Genomic DNA, 13,415 nt, shown 5'->3' with positions numbered 1-13,415 from the left:
AGACTATTTACATTTTTTGTCATGCCAGGTTTTGTAAAAAAAAAAAAGAAAAAGAAAAAAGTGGTATCAAAATCAGATTTTTTTTTTTACTCTGGGCACACCAGGCTGTTTATGGTAATATGTAACTGAAAGTATTCTGCAAGAGCAAAGTGCACTTCTTGAATACATTGGATTGAAAAATACGAAACAAAAGATTTTTTTAATTTTTTTTTAATGAGAAAGAGAAGGAAAAGTTGAGCGCTTCTTGAAAATCAGCCTAAACCTTTGCACTCGAAGAGAATGGTGGAATAATAATAACATTGATTACTTTGTCCTCGTTGCAGAGTCCTGCAGTTCCTGTGAAGGATTTCCAACTGAATGTGTTTGATGTTCAAAGGAGGCGACGGATTCTTTTCATCCGCGTCAAACGAACGCTCACCCACTGAACTCGGTCCTGTACGCTCAAGGACGATGGGCTCAAATCCAGGCCCCCCTCAAGGTCACGGGTGTGATGTTTACAATTCTGCCGCTGTGTTGTGGCTTTTGCATTACCCTGACCTGGCTCGTCACCGGCTCCCTCCGCCTATAAAACACCCGAGGCCCGGCCGGCTCTCCTGCTTTGGTCCCGGCGGGGTTCGTTGCCTTTGTGTGCAGGTCGTCTTAAAAAAGAAAAAAATCCTCACTCTTATGGATCTGATCTCTGCTTGTGAACGGGTGATGACTCCTGTAGGACTAGACACCACAGCGGCAGACCTGGTCTCCATGTCCCCGAATGCCACGGCGGTGCAAACGCCCAGCATCTCCATGGCAACCAGCACCCTGATCCTGCTGGTGTGCCTGCTGCTGGTCGCCTGGAGCCACACGGACAAGGAGGCCGTGCCAGGTAGGGTTCGGCGCCGCAGCGTCAGCACCTTAACCACCTGTATTGAGCAAATGTATAATTTACCGATATTTGCTGCAACAGGTCCTTCTTTCTGCCTCGGCTTGGGGCCACTGCTGTCATATCTGAGATTCCTCTGGTCCGGGATAGGAACCGCCAGCAACTACTACAACAACAAGTACGGGGACATAGTCAGGGTGTGGATCAATGGAGAGAAAACTTTAATACTCAGCAGGTTGGTTGCATTTGTGCACAAGTTAACAAAACAAGCGAATACAAATGTAGAACAAATAGAATAATGACCTGTATCTTTTTTTTTGTTTTGTTTGTTTTTTTAATGTTGGAAGAGCCTCAGCGGTGCACCACGTCCTGAAGCACGCGCAGTACACGTCACGTTTCGGGAGCAAGCCGGGACTCAGCTGCCTCGGCATGCACGAGAGAGGCATCATATTCAACAACAGCGTGACCCTGTGGAAGAAGATACGCACCTATTTCTCTAAAGGTGAATCCTCCAGTAAATCCCGTTAGATAATAGAGCTACACTGCAGAATATCAGACAAACAAATCGCTGAAATGGTTTGTGTGTGGGTTTTTTTCCCCAGCCCTGACAGGTCCCAACCTGCAGCAGACAGTGGAGGTCTGCACCTCGTCCACACAGACTCACCTGGACAGACTGGACAGTCTGTCTCATGTGGACGTCCTCGGTCTGTTGCGCTGCACTGTGGTCGACATCTCCAACAGAATCTTCCTGGGTGTACCTGTTGATGGTAAATAAGTCCGAGTGAAACGTGGGAGGGAAAAACAAACAAAACAAAAAACACAGTAAACTGATCTCATATTTGTATGAACATTCCAGAGAAAGAGCTGATGCAGAAGATCCAGAAGTACTTCGACACGTGGCAAACGGTGCTGATCAAGCCGGACATCTACTTCAAGATAGGCTGGATTCAACAGAAACACCAGGCGGCAGCGTGAGTCGCTCCGGGCCTCTTTTCTTTTGCACGTGCTTGAGTTTGTAGTTTGTCAAACGTGGTGTTTCCACCGTCACACAGGCAGGAGCTCCAGGACGCCATCGAGCAGCTTGTGGAGCAGAAGAGGAGGGAGATGGAGCAGGCGGACAAGCTGGACAACATCAACTTTGCGGCAGAGCTCATATTTGCTCAAGTAAGCTTGGAGGCCCCCGAGTCACCGTGACAAGGAGACGTCGCCCTATCTTATAATTCACTTTTTTCTTTTTTTAACAGAACCACGGAGAGCTGTCCGCCGAGGACGTGAGGCAGTGCGTCCTGGAGATGGTGATCGCAGCGCCGGACACCCTGTCCATCAGTCTCTTCTTCATGCTGCTGCTCCTCAAGCAAAATCCACACGTGGAGCTGCAGCTGCTGCGGGAGATCGACACCGTCGTCGGTAAGGAGGCTCAGAAATCCTAATAAAAAAAATAATTTTAAAAAATGACACACGGACGATCCAGATTGGACAACAACTCAGGTAACGGCTGTATTTAAACGCGTCATTCTCAACATCGGTGTCACGAAAGGGGAGAGGCAGCTTCAGAACGGAGACCTCCACAAGCTGCAGGTCCTGGAGAGCTTCATCAACGAGTGCCTGCGCTTCCACCCGGTGGTGGACTTCACCATGCGTCGCGCTCTGGCCGATGACGTCATCGACGGTTACAGGGTGGCGAAGGGCACCAACATCATCCTCAACACCGGCCGCATGCACCGGACAGAGTTTTTCCTCCGGGCGGACGAGTTCCGTCTGGAAAACTTTGAAAAAAATGTAAGTTACTGTCTCTGTTTTGTCCAAAATGTCAAACTTAGTGCAAACTGCATCCGTGTTGATTTGAATTAGACGCGTACGGTTAATCTATTTCATTATATTAGACGCACCAATTCCAATAAAGCCCTGTGCGTGTTCATGATTTGGCCCCCTGGTAGTTATAATGGTGTTTTTTACGTCTGTAAAAGTGATTAAAAGTCAATCTTGTAAACACAACAGAGGACGGGGCTCAGGGAAATCACTATGAACATGATAATATCAAATGTCTGACTTAAATACAAAGAGGACTGAAGACAAATTGGATTTCTAACAGACTTACTACTACCAAACTATGCATAACTTAAATTTTGCTATTCAGCACCTTTCAAGATCTTAAAACTCTCTTTTTTTAGTTTCTGAGCTGAATTGATTTAACTGCAAACTCATTTCTTTTTTTTGGGGTCTAATTTCTTCATACCTGAAAGAAGGACACGAAAGAAAAAAACAAGAACAAACAATGATGACCTATTATTATTTGTAACAAATGGATCAAATAAGAAAATAAGACATTCTATTGTACAGAATGTGAATCAAACATGTAAAAAAAAAAAGACAAAGTACAGAGTACGTCTTATTGTTTGTCCTTGTTAAACTCACATTCATCAAAACGTTGACGTGTTCAGAAGGAAAACTTTACATCTTGCTTTTATTGAACTCCAGCAAAACAACATTTTAACCGGCATCTCGTGATATCACCTCCGTGACTTGTTTTCTTTTTTTGGCGACACCCTCATCAGTTTGAAACTGAGCCTAAAATCGCTTCAAAGTTTTATACCTTTATGTCTGTGGAGACTAGTATTAATCAGATTACACAATGTTTTCTCTCTTTTTGTCACATGTGATTGATTTTTTATTTTTTAATTTATTTTTTAATTTGATTTTGATCACCACCCACTGTGCGTCCTCCATCAGGCTCCTCGCCGTTACTTCCAGCCGTTCGGCTCAGGTCCTCGCGCCTGCGTCGGCAAGCACATCGCCATGCTGATGATGAAGTCCATCTTTGTGACGCTGCTGTCCCGGTACTCCGTTTGCCCCCATAAAGGCTTGACCCTGGACTCCCTCCCACAGACCAACAACCTCTCCCAGCAGCCGGTGGAGGCGCACCACCTCAACATGAGGTTCTTACCCAGACAGAGGGGAAGCTGGGAAACAGTGCAGGACTCCCAAGTTTAAATCCACCGTCACTCGTACACACTTCATTTATTCCCTCTCGCCCCCTGTATAAAGCCAATGTTAATTTATGCACTGAAATGTTTGTGTTTAAAGTTGTTTTGCGTGATGTAAAATGTAAGTTTGGTCATGCTTCTTGATATATGAGTAAATGTAAATTATTGTGTCACAGATGCGTGATGTCCTTGTTGTGTCATTTTTTTCCCTTCTATTTTAGAATAATTACTTATACTGGAACATTTGAAGATTTGTGAAATGAGTCAATCTTTTAATTTCCTAGCGGTGTCACAGAAAAAAAACATTTCATCATAAGAGACTTTTGTTTTACTTTAAGATAAAGTATCTGCAGGACAAACTGAGGTTATTAGGCAAACGACTGAGTATCTCACAAAGAAATAGATGAAATGAAATTGACAAACACCTTTATCATCATCTTTAGATATGAAGAACTGCTCATCTGAAACACTTTCATACACACTGACACAACACACTCACCAATCAGCCATGACATTATGGATGATAGTGAATGACAGAAATGTGTGTTGAAGTGTTAAGCAGCTAGATTTCTGCAACTTTTTCTCCACCTGTTTGCACTAAAGAGCTCAAAATAGTAAAACACCCTCCTGTTATTTGATTGGCTCTATAGTTGTCCTCACAATCTTTATACCCCTTTATTAGTAAAAGTTATATTGTTAAAAAAAAACAAAAAAAACAGTATAACTATATTCAAGGGAAATGTCTTGGACAAACAATGAATTATTTAAATTTACTTGCCTGCAATCTGATTTGTAAACGTATACTCAATGCAGAAATTGTTTATATTAAAAGAAAATATATTTTGGGCAAGAAAATAGATCAAAAAGGTTGAATATTAAACAAAACTGTTGGCATAGGCAATAGTGAATAATGACTTCAAAAGTAGTCATGTAGATAGTGGGGATTGTATTTAAGTATGACTGAATGTTAAATACTTAATAGATACAAAGTCAACCCAGTATTGACGTCCGAATAACGGCGATGTTCTGTATCGTCTGGGAGAGACGTACAAAAAAAAAAAAATCCACCTTTGCTTCTTTTTCTCTTTTCAAATTTGCAAGTACTGGCCAAAAGAGGGCGCTGTTGCCCCGAATACAATGCTGTGCCCTTTATCCTCAGCTCATCCTAAATAAAGAAACCAATCTGTTCATTATGTTCAGTTGCTTTCCCTCTGGGCAAATGTTCCAACGCTTTCCTCACGCAACTAATTTGGTTTACATTGGGGGGGGGTTTTTCACCCTCCAAACACACGGATCACACTGCAGCTCTTTCTGCTGGCACGTTTGTTTGATTGTACGCTTTAACAGGTGAGACAAACGTAACTGGATGTGCTCAGGAATCCAGGAGACGGTAGCCTACAAGCAGGTCGAGGCTTTCAGCGTCTTCCGGAGAGGCCAGACATCAACGGTCCTTCAGTGATGCAAGAGACTGAAACGTCTAAAATAAAAAAGAGGCTCAGTCTCAATTTTACTGTTTTACTGACGCACAACCACCTGGGACCAGCTTGTGCTGATTGTACTGAGAGGAGGAGAGTCTTCCAGGAAACACACACACACACGCACACACACACACACACACACACACACACACACACACACACACACACACACACACACACACACACACACACACACACACACACACGTGCAACGCAGTGCTTGTTTAACTGATCAGTATCAGCAACAAGTTGCCTTTCAATAACCACAAACGTGTGTATAATAGTGTGTATGCAAATGTGATTTTGTGTGTGTGTGTGTGTGTGTGTGTGTGTGTGTGTGTGTGTGTGTGTGTGTGTGTGTGTGTGTGTGTGTGTGTGTGTGTGTGTGTGCATGTGTGCGTGTGTGTGTGTGTGTGCATGTGTGCGTGTGTGTGTATCACAGCCTGTTCCTCTTGCAGGTGTCCTGGGACACAGCAAATTAATCATTATATTCTCATCACCCTCAGTCCCCGGCCCTCGTCAAGATGCAAATCATGCCGGGTACACTGCGGTGGCGCTGGCTCCACCCTGTTTGATGCATTTTGTACGTTCGCTGGGAAAACATTCATCTTCGCAATCATCGCTCCCACATCTGCAGTGTAACGCCATTAAACATGAGTTATGAGATAATAGGGTCCTTGAGGATGGATGTAAATGCTTACAGGATTAAAAAAAAAAAACAACTAGTTGAATATCCACTGAGGCTGCTGCCAAGTTGTTGCAATTTTTAATTTTTTTTATTTCAAATTCTTCCAGGCACCGATTTTGTTTGCAACTCTACTTTAAGTTTAAATGAATCATTAGAGAAATGCTAAGTTATATTAGGAAGTGATGAGACCAAACCAGATCCACAGAGGCTGTAGAATAATACAGGATCCATTAGTGTTGCACACCAACAACATCTGACAAATGTGTTAGCACTTATTACAGAATGCAGCAGCTTCAGGGGAGAAAATGCTCTAAATATCCCATCCTATAACCCAATACTGTCAGTGTCAATCACCATCCATATTTATCTATCCAACGATATCAAATCTATTGCTGGTTAAATGTGTAGTCACTAGACCCGGAGTACAGGGGTCCATTTATTCCTGCTTGCTCTGAACCTCGGCGGTGCCCCGAGCACAAACCCGCACCGCACGTTGATATCCACTACTGTATGATACTGCATGACTGTGAACAATATTTAGTATTGTGTGTTTAGTGTTAATCAGATGTGTGACAGCTGGAGGCTTTGTCTTACTTATATTTCAGGCATTTATTTGATGTGGTTTGGGTTTTTTTTTTCGATAACTACTGAGTTTCATTCCAAATGCTGGAAGTATAAATGAGTAAAATAGTTTCAATAGTTTGAGCTGTGTGCGCCTTTACATTAAGTTATGGGGGGGGGGGGGGATGGGAACGAAATTAGATATTTTCTCAGAACTCAGAAGAAAAACAGCGGCGCCAAAATGTAGGATATCAGGCATCTGCTCAACAGATCTGTAGTTAGTTTCACTTCAAGTTCTGTGCATGCGTGCACACACGCACACGCATGCACGCACGCACGCACGGCCCTGTTTTTAACACTGCTGCGGATGTTGACCTGATTTCACGCTGTCCACTGTGGTGTCACCCAGTGGACAGAAATTGAGGGAAAAACTGCAAAATCTTTCCATGAAGGTCAGACTGAGGTCACGGTCCAGGTCAGAGAGTCAATGTAAAATCCCTAGAAGGCATGGAAAACATTGAAAATACAACATTTGTGTAAGCGAAGAGAAACTGAACAACACCGTCAGACTGTGAGGGTTTTAGGCACAGACCTTGTTCAAGTGCAGTTTTAATGTCACAGTTCTCACACTTCCAAACAAAATTTTTTGAAGAATACCTCCAATTAAATATGTATTTTCTAAGTCTACAACACCAAAGTGTACTTGGACCAGCTGTGACGATTCAAAGTACATCTCCGTCTCTCGTTTTATGCACTTCTCTGAAATATTCAGTCTGCTTCTCTTCAGGAAGTCCGTCGTTCTTCCTTTGTGGTTTTTGATCGTCACATGATGTATATTTTCCCTCTCCGTCCATGTATTTGCAGCCTGACAGATTCAATGAGGCAGCAACGCCAGGCAGACTTTAAAATAACGCAGACGACAGAGCCTAGCAGCGAAAACTTTAGACGGGCGCTGCCGCACGGTCTGATTGACAATCTGATTGATTACAGACTGTTTTACTACACATGAGGCCACACGCACGCGCTGTGACGTGCTAAAAAATCTGCAAAATGCCAGTGGCCATATTGCCTGTTTCAGTCCCCTGCTGGATTAGCGCTTCATTAAAGAGACAGCCTTGGTTGCCATGGAAACGTCCACCAAAGAGGGTAAACTGGCAATGTACTGATCACTCTACATTGTGGAAAGATGGTCAGTGTGAACTCAATACAGTTAGCAATGAAGCTCTTTTCAATGGCAGAGAGAGAGAGAGAGAGAGAGAGAGAGAGAGAGAGAGAGAGAGAGAGAGAGAGAGAGAGAGAGAGAGAGGGAGGCTTGCTTAAAGCTTCCTCTTACCTCACTGATCCGGTGGTTTAATGTAAACGCCATATTTCAGGGATACAATCAATGTAAAAAGTAAAAAAAGTGAAAGTGAATAGCACTTCTCTTGAAACAGGAATGAATTTGTGTGTGTGTCTCTCTCTCTCCTCATCATCGTCTGTCTAAAGAAGCCCAGGCTGAAAGGCTCTCCGCCAGCAAAGGCATTGGATCAAAGGCAAACTCTCACTTCATGAGCTTTTCATGCATCCCGCTTTGCAAAGTCAGCCCATTTGTTTCCCATTCTATATCAGAAGAGAGTGGTTGCGATCATCAGTACGAGAGGACCTTGTCTGTAATCGTTTTGTAACCCCCCCCCCCCCCCCCCCTCCTACAGACACACACACACACACACACCCATCTCTCCATTTTCAGGAGTTTTTTTGACTTCAAACGTTGGTACAAGCGTCCACACATCAAAGCTGTTGTATCTCCTTGTTCTGCCCATTCATCGAGCACCGGTTAAGATTTAATAGTAAGAGAAGCATTCACTCACCTGACTTCCACACAAAGTCCATCGCAAGGTTTCACTTGACGACCAAAACGGGCATCTGATCATCCAACTTGTATATACGTGGTCTTTTGCAGAGAATTGAGACCCCTTGTGCCTTACACACATGCTGGTGTAGCGGTTGGCACTCTGACCTCACAGTTGGAGTGTGTGTTGGGTGTGATTTTTAGGCCAAAGAATAAAACTGACGTAAAAGTGTGAATGTGAAAAAGTGAGTTGACTAAAGCAGGAAAGAAGATGGATGGACCATGAGGATTTGAGTGTGGTTGAGTGAGTATGTGTCTCTAATTCTGTTGTGGGAACCAGAATGTGTTTATACAAGCACATCATGGGTAATTGTGATCTTATGGGAAGGAAACTGAGACTGTAACACGAGGACAGAGCTGTATGCCGGAGTTAAGGAAATGTTAAATGTCATGTGCCATGTCACTGAGCAAAGTGAGTTTTAACTCTAAATTCCCACTTCAGTGATGAACTCTGTCCCGCAAATCAGAACAATTCAAGAGGACTGGAACACATCCGTAGATTTTCAGTCGTCTAGTAAGTATAAAGTCCACTAAAAAACTGGATTGTCGCTTTCAAATTGATCCCAATATTAGAAGTTGGAAAAAGATTATTGACATCTCCAGGGAAGCTTTTTTTTTCTGAGACAAATAAGAAACAGTGAGCCTGATTTTATACCCCAAAACACCAAGAAGGACAGAGTTGTCTTTCTGAGTCGTTAAAATGCTTGGAACTTCGAGCTCTGGGACAACTGGAACTCATCAAGACCCTTCCTCCTCCCCTGGCGCTCAGAATTCCCAACTCAATAGCGATCCAGGATGTAACATCCCACGATGCCAACATGCAGACTAAAAAAAAAAACCCAAAAAAACCAACAACACGCACACCTCCAATGGAGCTGTTCTCACATGAAGTTGTTCTCAGCATAAATAAATAACACACTTCAAGTTGACCCTGTAAACACCATTAATTCGGCGTTTCTGCAGACCTGTCGCACTCGGCGTCTCCAAAACCAAATCTCAGAGCCTTAAAAGTTGTCAAAGTCCAAACTTGGAATTTGGACCTCGAGTGGGTGAGTGGGTGGGTCATTTATAACTTTGCAACACCATAAACAACTTCATGAACATCGCGGAACATTCTGTTCCAACTGCAACGGCAATGTGCAATTAATTCTCCACCTTTCTCCTCACTCAGCAAGAGATCTGGTGCTAATGTCAAAATATTAAATGAGAGTTGCCTTAAAAAAAAACTAATAATAATGCTTTTTTTCCCCCTCACAATTTTTCTCTACATTTTTGAAAGCATGAGGATAAAAGACAAGATTTCAACGTTTTCAACTGAAAGCTCCCCAGCAGACATACTCAGCCATACTCTTTACTGTCAATGTTCCTCACGGTATGTTTTCTAAAATGTGAAAATGCAGCCACGTTTAATCACAAACTATTTAATCTTGTACACCATCTGAGTGTGGTCAATTCCAACTCAACATCATTGTATAGTTAATAATATCTCCTGCCAACACAAAGCCATAAGACAGGTTTCAGTGGTGAAGCAGATCAGATCATAACTCCTCACATACTGTATAACATTACAGTGCACACAAAGAATTCTCTCTACTCTCCCAGGCTATATGAATAAAATATGACACCATAAAGTAAAAGTTCTCAACTCTAATAGTAAAACCACACTTGTGACGACATCCACCCCGATATATACTTCACACATTGTACTTTCACTCCACAGTACTGCTGCAACACTTGTGTTTCTGGAAGATTTGTGGAGTATTTCACAAGTAATATGGTCAGTAATTAACACAATGTAGATTAGGCCAGTGCGTTGTCATGATTTTAGATAAACTGGAGGTTTTCTGTTTGTTTGTTTGAGGCGTTTTTAAAATCTACGTGGGTGTATCAGATTTTTTTAATTTTATTTTTTTAAATAAACTCTTCTAGACTAATTCAGGTGTGTTCAGATAGTTTATCAAATAATAAGATTTTTCCAAACTCTGTCTTTGGAAAAAAAAATAAAAGAAATTGCATGCCTCCAGTTGTAATGAAGTCTCTTCTTACTGTTGTCATGGATGCAAACCTATTTTTCTCCAGGGGTCGTTATCTCGTATTAGTGTGTTGTGGTTGTTTGTGTGCAGTCCAGCAGATACACTCTGGATTTGACAGCTAAAGAGCCTACAAACTAAATGCCTCGTTTTACTGGGGCCACTCTAATGGGAGACCCTGATGAAGCTGATTTGATCAAAACTGAATTCCTGAGGCATGAGCCCGAGAGCTCACATGCAAAGGCCAGTGAGACCCAACTCTGCTCAAGAATACTCACTTTCAATTCAACATCTTGTTTCTCATTATTTTCAATTTTCAGGGGGGGGAAACTCAAAGCATTCTCCCGAGCAAAGAAAGCCACTATTGGCTGTTTTTTTCTCTCATGGCGTTTCATTTGGTATGTTTTTCTTCATGCTCACGCAGCCCACACACACACACACACACACACACACACACACACACACACACACACACACACACACACACACACACACACACACACACACACACACACAATCTCCATTTCACATCAGGTCAATGAAGTACACAGCTTTATTGACAGGATCAAAGTCGTGCAGCCTGTTGTTATTACTGGCACTTTTTTCTTTTCTTTTTTTTTGTCACTGCAATATTGCAGACGACAGACGACACGGCGCGGCGCACACACGGACACAAATGCACACAGCAGCGTTGGAGATAAGCAAAGCCTTGGGCTGAGGGAAGGAAGGGTAATGCCATCTGGTGCCCAGTGTTCCCGCTGCGCCACAGTGAGCGCCACACCTGGGATGATGGTAATGCCCGCAACTGCTGTCGGACCACCGACTGCACGCCCACCTGCCACCACAGCTCAATGATGTTTCACCAAAATTGAAACCCTCCCTGAGAAACACATTGTTTCTGTGAGCTCAGAGACGTGTGGCATTTTTTTTTTTGACCATGCAGCTTAAGACAGTATTCCATGTATTTATGTCCTGATATCAGACAGAGTGCTTTATTGAAATATGACACAGCTTTTCATCACTTTCACATGGGTGTTGTTGGTCCAAAAAACATTGTATTCAAAGTTTATTGCCCCTAATCTATTGCTTGATTTTCCTTCATTTGAATGTTGGCTCACAGGAGCTGCATTCAGAATCTGCTGTGTCCGTGTGAGCCGGACTGGCTCCGCCCACACAAGCCCATGTTGGGAAGAAGAGGCAGTACTTCCTCTCGTGGTGCCATGTGCCAGAGCAGAGCTGCCAAGTTGTGGGAGGGTCTATATTGTTTGGGGATTGGATAAACCCCCGAGGACACGATATACAGTTTGATTTCTGGCTCGCTCGTTGGAGCAACACACTTTTTAAAAAACTCAAGCAAGCCACTTCTGGGTCCTCATTCCCGGGTACGAGAAAGCATATTACTGTTGGAAAACCATTAGAATGTGAGTTTAGCATGACTTTTCCTGAGGAAAAAAAAAAAAAACATTTTCCTTGACAATGATCAGACTTTCTGATTGAGCAGTTGACGAGGACCCAAATGAATCTGAAATGTCTGTGTTTGCGCTCATTGAATTTGCAGTGAGTTTGCAACTCACTGGTGAATATAAATCCAATTTCTAACTAGTCTTTCATTCAGTTCTGTCCTGAGGGAAATTATCTTATTAGCAGCCAAATCACCCAGCTTGTTCAGCAGCTGACATTCTGCTGAACCTCCGTAGCGCCCAACATCAGCAGGCTGACGCCGGGGCCAGAGGGGAGGTGTGTTCTGGACAGGTTGTTAGATCATGACGGGATGGAGGAGCTTTCACTTCGGTTCAGCTTCCAAGAATCAGCGTTGACAGAAATTGTAAGAGTAAACAGAGACTGGGACTGTTATTGTGTTATTATCAATAACAAAATTTGAGTTATATGTCTGTCTGTTTTCTCGTAGACTGTTTTTTTGGGTTGTTTTTTTTTGCCTATGTACTAAAATTGTCTCATTCAGAAAAAAAGATGGGTCCTTGAATGCATCACCAGTGTTTGTTTTCAGAACATAACAATCATCCGTCTCTCTTTCACACGGGTATAGCCACTCAGGGTCGCAGAGTGCTGGAGCTAATCCCAGCTGTGTGTGGCGCGAGGGTCGGGTCCACCCTGGACAGATAACCAGTCCATCACAGGGCAGACACACACACACACACACATACACACACAAATAACCACACACTCACATTTATGGGGAGAACATGCAAACTCCATCACCCGATCTATCTCAAATTCAAGATACAATGGATGCAATCATATATAATTGGATTAATACTATATGCATTAATAAATCACCTAATTTTTGTGGATGTGTTCAATTTGTATCCTTTAGTTTGGGCGTACATGTACATGTAGAAACCTTTGACACAAATGACTGTGAGTGGACACCAGAGCATCCTGAGGAAACCATGCAAGGGAGACCCCAAACTCAACCTGGATTCAAACTACAGCCCTTTTTTGATTTAAGGTAGGATTGCTAACTTTTACACCACTCTGTATTTTCCTTTGCTTCAACAAGACGACTGTTCACCTGAAAACATCAGACACCTGAACATCCTACAATATCAGAAACACAACAAGTCTATTCTCCCCACAAAGAAAATCGCTTTACTTTGAGATCAAAACAAGTGAAGACATTTCAGACCCAATTTAATCACCTGGCCTGAGCTCAGGTGATTCAACCAGACATCCAGAAAGGCAGTTTCTGAATGACCCACAAACAAGGGGTCATGGGATTTTTACTGCTGGAGATGAATTTCAAGTTGCCATGAATGAGTCTCTCCCATTTGCTGTGCTAAAACACAGGCAGCACTCTTACCCAGAGACAGAGAGAGGGAGGGAGAGAGGAAGAGAGAAAGAGGAAGAGACGGCACTTTCAGCATACAGAAAGAGGTAGAAAAAGAGTTTGAGTGGAGAGAGCG

At 43.0% G+C, this 13,415-nt stretch overlaps 1 protein-coding gene across 1 annotated transcript; it reads left to right on the top strand.

Moving 5' to 3' along the window:
- Positions 1–666: 666 nt before the first annotated feature.
- cyp19a1a (cytochrome P450, family 19, subfamily A, polypeptide 1a) lies at positions 667–3,850 on the top strand (the record flags this gene model as incomplete). Its single annotated transcript, XM_080498061.1, has 9 exons — positions 667–862; positions 944–1,094; positions 1,207–1,361; positions 1,462–1,626; positions 1,716–1,830; positions 1,912–2,023; positions 2,104–2,266; positions 2,397–2,638; positions 3,590–3,850. 9 exons carry the CDS (start codon positions 667–669, stop codon positions 3,848–3,850), a joined length of 1,560 nt encoding a protein of 519 aa, XP_080354187.1.
- Between the last annotated feature and the right edge of the window lie 9,565 nt (positions 3,851–13,415).

Source organism: Blennius ocellaris (genome assembly GCF_963422515.1).
Source record: "Blennius ocellaris genome assembly, chromosome: 1".
NCBI classification, from domain to species: domain Eukaryota; kingdom Metazoa; phylum Chordata; class Actinopteri; order Blenniiformes; family Blenniidae; genus Blennius; species Blennius ocellaris.
This window is presented reverse-complemented; position numbering and strand designations above follow the sequence as displayed.